This window comes from Anarrhichthys ocellatus, unplaced genomic scaffold, assembly GCF_004355925.1.
Source record: "Anarrhichthys ocellatus isolate YVR2014 unplaced genomic scaffold, GSC_Weel_1.0 scaffold11, whole genome shotgun sequence".
Lineage (NCBI taxonomy): Eukaryota > Metazoa > Chordata > Actinopteri > Perciformes > Anarhichadidae > Anarrhichthys > Anarrhichthys ocellatus.
Genome location: NW_022280041.1, coordinates 105,742 through 112,821, shown reverse-complemented (window position 1 = coordinate 112,821; position 7,080 = coordinate 105,742). Strand labels below are relative to the sequence as shown.

Sequence of the window (7,080 nt, the reverse complement as noted above, 5' to 3'; positions counted from 1 at the left end):
TATCTCAACTGAAACTGAATATTTCAATGTTCTTTGAAATCTCGTTGCATAATTGTGATACTTTAAACTATATTAATTTAATGTTTTGTTTAGGAACAAATTAAAATGAGCTGAAGATAGCTTCAAAAACACTTCTAACTCCCTCAAACTGTGACTTCGTTGGGACTTGAATGCAGCTTTAATTCACAGGTGGGCGGAGCTAATAAATCACTTCAGAGATCAGACCCGGGGTGGCTGTAGTTATTCGGTCCTTTGTGTGTTTCTATCAAATGCAGAATGTGTTTGTGTGTGTGATCATTTCACATCAGGCCTGATCTTAGACAGGAACTGATTTTTTATTAAGTGAAGTAGAGAAATTAGGATTTTGAACCAAACTGGGCTGCTTCTCCTGAAAGGAATCTCTTGATTTATGGTCAATCGGCTAAAAATTATTTTTAAGACAATCTAATTCCTCAAATGACGAGACTGAACTCTGAACTTATTTAAAACGTGTTATCTTTGAGCATTGTAAAATCTAAATCAGCTGTTTGACGTCAGAGTGTTTCTTCTTACTGAGAGATACTTTTAGGAAAACTAGTCCAGAGTTGAAGTGCGAGGAGACGTGTTTTAATGCTAACAATGATCTGTGATGTGATGTGTGTTGATATGAAACATGTTGGTTTGTTGGGATCAGGGTTCACTCTGGTGTGGATTCGAGAAGCGATGCGTTCAACTGTGAAAATAAAAACGGATGCAGTGGCGTCATGTTAACCTGGTCGTCTTTCTGACTGTCGTCCTCCAGCTGTGATCATCAACGTTATCATAATCAGTTAGTTTATTATTGTGTTAAACGTTTAGCACAAGAATAACTGGAGCAGAATATTGGGTCAATGTTACCTCTTAAAGCTTTTCCTTTTTGAATTATAGAGGAAGTTGCTCTACAGATTCATATTTTATATTCAACATAAGAGCTCATTAAGGAAAGAAAATATCACTTTTGTTCAATTACTTCCTTACTTTCTCCGTTGCTTCCTCTTTGTCTTAAATTTCCCTGAATTTTGCAAGAAAAACCTTAAAACTTCTAACCCAACAATGAAGCTCAACGTTATGTCCCTGTGAGTATGTTCACTTTAGATACTTGAGTCTAGTCATGTTTTGTATGCAGTATTTTGTTTACTTGTAATCGTATCTTTCCACTGTGGTATATGTGCTTCCAGTTATATGACTTCTGCTTACACTGCTGGCGACAAATGGGAAAAGACTGAAAACAAACAGGACGGCTGAACGCACCGCTAACGTAAGAAACAGCTCAGTTTCCTTGAAAGCCATTATTATTTGTTGGAAACAAAAAGTACCAAACAATGAGGATCGGACATATTCACAGGCTCATCTCAGGTCAATGCGTCAACCGAAAAACCAGCTCTGTAATCTGTGAAAGGCAGCTGAACATGCTACTAAAAGGTCAAACCAGCTTTAAACAAGAACTGAACTGCTCCATGTCCTTGAATGCATCACTGATGGCCCCTCCCTTATCTCAAAACACAAGAGTCCAACTCTGTCTGTTTATTTCCTGGTTTCCCTCCGCTTTTCCAGATCTGCCAGTTTGAAGATGGGTGTGACCAACAGGGTCTGCTGACAGTTATGCAAGAAAGAAAATAAAAGGGGTTTGGCTTCCTGTGAGCTGCTGTTATTTGGCTGTGAGCAGCATGAAACAACACTCTTTGTTCTGTCGAAGAAGGTGAAATGGCGCAGAGAGGAAATCAAACAGACGAGGTGAAATTCTGCTGTTCCATCTGTCTGGACCTACTGAAGGATCCGGTGACTCTTCCCTGTGGACACAACTACTGCATGAGGTGCATTAAAACCTCGTGGAACAAGGAAGACCAGAAGAAACTCCACAGCTGCCCTCAGTGCCGACAGACCTTCAGCCCGAGGCCGGCGCTGGTGAAGAACTCCTTGTTGGCCGAGTTGGTGGAGGAGCTGAAGGAGACCGGACTCCGAGCCGCTCACTGCTACGCTGGACCTGAAGATGTGGCCTGTGATGTCTGCAGTGGGAGGAAACTGAAAGCCTTCAAGTCCTGTCTGGTTTGTCTGGCCTCTTACTGCGAGCAACACCTCCAGCCTCACTACGACTCTCCTACTTTTAAAAAACACACACTTGTCGAGGCCTCCGTCAACCTCCAGGAGAACGTCTGCCCTCGTCACGATGAGGCGATGAAGATGTTCTGCCGCACCGATCAGCGGTGTATCTGTTATCTCTGCTCTGTGGATGAACACAAAGGCCACGACATGGTCTCGGCCGCAACAGAACGGACTGAGAAGCAGGAGGAGCTCGATAGGAGTCGGCAGAGGATCCAGCAGAGAATCCAGCGGCACCAGAGGGATGTGAAGGAGCTTCAGCAAGAGGCCGAGGACATCAATCGCTCTGCTGATGAAGCTGTGGTGGACAGCGAGAGGATCTTTACCGAAATGATCAGTTTCATGAAAAGAAGAAGCTCTGATGTGAAGAAGGAGATCAGATCTCAGCAGAAGTCCGACATGAGTCGAGTCAAAGAGCTTCAGGATGAGCTGGAGCAGGACGTCGCTAAGCTGAAGAGGAAAGACGGCGAGCTGGAGCAACTCACACGCACAGACGACAACGCCCAGTTTCTTAAAAGTTACCCCTCGCTGTCACAACTTACCGAGCCTACAGACTCACCAAGACCAAAAACAAATCGCATGTGGTTCTTTAAAGAAGTAATGGCCGCTGTTACAGCAGCCAGAGATCAAATGCAGACCATTCTTACTGAGAATTGGCCTAAACCAGAGATCAGTGACAGAGATGAGATGTTACAATATTTCCAGGAAATCACACTGGATCCAAACACAGCGAGCCCAACTCTGGTTTTATCAGAGGAGAACAGAAAAATAACATATGACAAACATATGCCATATTCTAACCATCCAGACAGATTCATCAACAGACCTCAGGTCTTGAGTAGAGAGGGGCTGACTGGACGTCGTTACTGGGAGGTGGAGATGAGCAGACATGCTGTAGTAGCGGTCGCTTACAAGAGCATCAACAGGAAGCTCAATATTGCAAGTATATTTGGACGGAACAACAAGTCTTGGGCATTACTTTGTTGCGATGGTTTTACCTTCAAGCATGATGATCGCTCAGTCAGCATCTCAGCTCCTCAGTCCTCCAGAGTAGGAGTGTTCCTGGATCACAGTGCAGGTTTTCTGTCCTTCTACAGCGTCTCTGAAACCTCGACTCTCCTCCACAGAGTCCAGACCACATTCACCGAGCCGCTCTATGCCGGACTCTGGCTCGGTTCTAATGGAGACACTGCTGAGTTCTGTCAACTCAAGTAGACGAGGACCTTCTGTGAGTTAAGGTGAAATCATGAATCAATAATTTGTTTAACTTGTTAAATGTGTTGATTTCCTGTGTATAACTTCATGTTACTGTCGAGTCCTCTGAATAATTGCAAAGCTTCTACTGATGTGATTTATGGAGTTTAGAAGAAGTAACAAGAACATTTAATCAACTAAAGGATGTTTTCTTTTGATGCAACGTTAGCGAGCGATGACAAATATGTAAAATGTTCTAAATCCATAGACTGAGCGTTAAAAGTCTCATTCTTCTAATCTTCCAGCCATATTTACATGAATTAAGCTTTAGAGATGCTGAGTAGTTAAAGCACAAACCCAAACAAACTTTACTGAGTTTAACGGACATAAACATGACGACAAATACAATATTCAAGCACTCAACGATATCAATCGACGACTATGAAAAATGATTTTAAGTGTTTCGTTCTCTCGGGTGTAAATTTAACCGTTAATCTTCCTTTAAACGTCTGATCACCAGTTATCAGACCAGAGCGCTAAAGTTAAACATCAGGTGAGGAAAGAAAGAACAAAACAAATTTAACCGTTATTGAAATGTGTGAAAGTTTTATTTGTTAAAAAGTTGGAATGTTTGGTTATACATAAAATATGTCTCACATTCATAGTCTCTCTCGTTTCTCACTAAACTGGTGTGACAGTCTGACAGATGTCGTGTATTTACATAGAAACTGAGCAGTTTCACTCATTGATGGAAAGAAGCAGAAAATACATCTAATAATTTAAATGTACTAATATATATATTGTGCCAACATCTCAACATTCTTCTTTCAGGACCGTCAAATAATAAAATCTGTTTTTATACGACAGCAGAGAGAGTTACCATGTTGACTTCTAATTACATTTGAAGGACTTTGATGTCACATGATATGATATTAACTTACATGAATATATATATATATATATATATATATATTCATGTAAAATAAACCAACAGGAAAAGCTGCTGCAGTAAATTAAAATCTTTTCTTTTGCTCATTAACTAAATATAAACATCACTCAAATTATGATTTTAAAAGAAGTGCACAAAGAAAAGTCATAAACCAAACAGCATCTATTATCACACATCTACTGTTCAATAACCAGCTGTTTTATTGTTTCTTTATCTCCCAAATAAAAGCAGCAGCTTAAATCTGCCTCCTCGGTCTGGAAGAGTAACGAAGAAGAAGAAGAAGAAGAAGAAGAATGTAAAATGAGCTCTTTGTAAAAGCGCTGAGTGGCAGGAATGAGAGGTTGCTCTCTGCACTCGTGAGTAAAACTCATGAATTCATCCTCCAGGTTCATCTTTAATACAAACACTGATGTGAGTTTCAGTCTGGAGATGTTTGTAGATGAAGTGTTTTTATACGTTTAGGACAGAAGAAGCTACAGAACTTTATTCATGATCAACATGATTAACTTCAGCTCCTTAATGTCACAACGTCCACAAAGCCGTCGTTAAAACAGTCCGAGTTATGTATTTATACACATTTATGTTTTATGACGATGTCTTTAAAGTAGGATATTGTAAAGCTTGTTTTTAATATCTTAATACACATTGTGAAAATAAGTTCATAATTCAGGTTTTGTTTTAATTGAGCGTTTTGCTGCTTTAGTGTCACGTTTAAATCTTACCGTTTACTTTACAAACATTTCATAATCACATCGTGAAACTCTGAATAATAATCAGTTTGTAGACGACAGATGAAATGCAGCTTTAGTGTTGGTTATGTAAAATGATCCGGGTCAAAGGTCAGAGTTTAGTGATCGTAAAACATTTGTTGTGCAACAATAAGGAACTTCTATAAATAGCTCCGGAATCCTGCAGCGTCATGAGACTAAAGATTCTCACGGTTCATCTCAACCAAACGTCTTAAAGACACAAAACATCCTCCACTCCACTCCTCCTCACTCCACTCCACTCCTCCACTCCTCACTCCACTCCTCTCCTCCACTCCTCCTCACTCCACTCCTCACTCCACTCCTCACTCCACTCCTCACTCCACTCCACTCCTCCTCACTCCACTCCACTCCTCCTCACTCCACTCCACTCCTCCTCACTCCACTCCTCCTCACTCCACCTCACTCCACTCCACTCCTCCTCACTCCACTCCTCCTCACTCCACTCCTCACTCAACTCCACTCCTCCTCACTCCACTCCTCCTCACTCCACTCCTCCTCACTCCACTCCTCTCCTCTCCTCTCCCCTCCACTACACTCCTCACTCCACTCCACTCCTCACTCCACTCCTCCACTCACTCCACTCCTCACTCCACTCCTCAGTCTCCTGATCGTCCACGTTACACCACGCTCATGATTAAAGTGAGTTAGTCGTCTTTGAAGGTTTTCCAGTTTGAAGTTTAAAAAGTATCCGACACATACAACATGTTAAAAGCCGTCGGTAGCACTTTCTACATGACGTCTGTGATACGTTACAAACATTATTACGATGCGTTATAATCTGCTCACAGCACTGTTTGTCTGTATTCATGCATTCATAGTTATATACATATTCATCAATGCTACACACCAGAGCATCGAGTGAAAGGTGGGTTTTTATTTCTTGTCTAGTTGATTATGGAAGTTAATGAGCGGCTATAACTATAATTAAACAGCTGTAAGCAGATATTAACGCACTAAAAGTATGTTTTTAAAGCATCGTAGACGTGAGAGAAGTGTTACAGAAAGGTGGACCAACAGAAGCTCCTCAGAGCAGAGACCACCATCTTACTGATCCTTTAGAACCTTTAGAACCGGTGTAGGTCCACTGATCACTGCTTCTTCAGCACTAATGAGCCGAGGAAGAGTCGGTGAAAGACAAACAGTCAACTTTAGTCCAGGCGCTGAAAGAGTCGTTGAAATCTGTTGAACTCCGTCGATCAGAGCGACGATCCAATCACAACTCAGAGCTCCAGTTTATAGTTTAGTGACAAAAGAAGCGGATTTTGTTTCATTAAAAAGATGTTGAGTTGAAACTCTGGACTTCAGTGAACGCATCACTCAGAGGAGCTGCAAAAACTACAATAGAAGAAGAAGAAGAAGAAGTTGTTTTCTCCTCATTAGACGTTTTCACGATTTCCTCATCAGAGAAGTGAAATGTAGTTTTTAGGAACAATCCCACGCCTCCCGCCCACAACTCCCAGAATCCACTGCTCATCCACAAACTCCACCTGCGTCATGACATCACCGACCTACAGGAGGAAGAGAAGAAGAGAGAAAAAGAAGAAGAGAAGACAAAAACAATGAGATGTTTTAATGTTAGTAAGAAACTTCGCGCGCACACCAACACACACACACACCTTTAAAGTGAGCTCATCTTCGCTCTCTGCCGTGAAGTCAAACTTGGCCACTCCTTTAACCGCCGACTGCTGGTCTGTGATTGGCTGAGCTGGAAACAGGAAGAGGAAGTTGTGTTCAGAGACCTCAGCAAACACACACACACACACACACACACACACACAAATCACTGCATACTTAACAGATAATTAAATAAGTTTGTTAAAAAAAATAAAAATGTATCCTTTAAAGTTATTTACTTTTACTGAAATAACATTTTCACTGCAGGAGAGTATTTTTACAGCACGGTATAAATACTTTTACTTCAGTAGAGTATAAAATACTGTGTGAGTGTTACCCTGACAGGCATGTGTATGTGTGTTACCCTGACATGTTAGTGTGAGCGTGTTACCCCGACATGTTGGTGTGAGCGTGTTACCCTGACATGTTGGTGTG

General features: G+C 41.5%; 1 protein-coding gene and 1 long non-coding RNA gene across 2 annotated transcripts; one reads left to right on the top strand and one right to left on the bottom strand.

The window, feature by feature from the left end:
* The first annotated feature begins 834 nt into the window (after positions 1 to 834).
* LOC116385821 (tripartite motif-containing protein 16-like) lies at positions 835 to 5,292 on the top strand. Its single transcript, XM_031851565.1, has 2 exons — positions 835 to 3,356; positions 4,493 to 5,292. The coding sequence occupies exon 1, from the start codon at positions 1,723 to 1,725 to the stop codon at positions 3,331 to 3,333; it is 1,611 nt and encodes a 536-aa protein (XP_031707425.1). The 5' UTR covers positions 835 to 1,722; the 3' UTR covers positions 3,334 to 3,356; positions 4,493 to 5,292.
* Positions 5,293 to 5,600: 308 nt separating this feature from the next.
* Positions 5,601 to 6,995, bottom strand: LOC116385824 (uncharacterized). The gene is made up of 3 exons (XR_004212904.1): positions 6,983 to 6,995; positions 6,648 to 6,736; positions 5,601 to 6,539 (listed from the first exon to the last, which is right to left on the bottom strand). It is a non-coding gene; the product is annotated as an uncharacterized LOC116385824 (long non-coding RNA).
* Between the last annotated feature and the right edge of the window lie 85 nt (positions 6,996 to 7,080).

Excerpts from the sequence above, each read along its gene's own strand:
- LOC116385821 (XM_031851565.1), top strand. The coding sequence starts at position 1,723 with ATGGCGCAGAGAGGAAATCAAACAGACGAGGTGAAATTCTGCTGTTCC.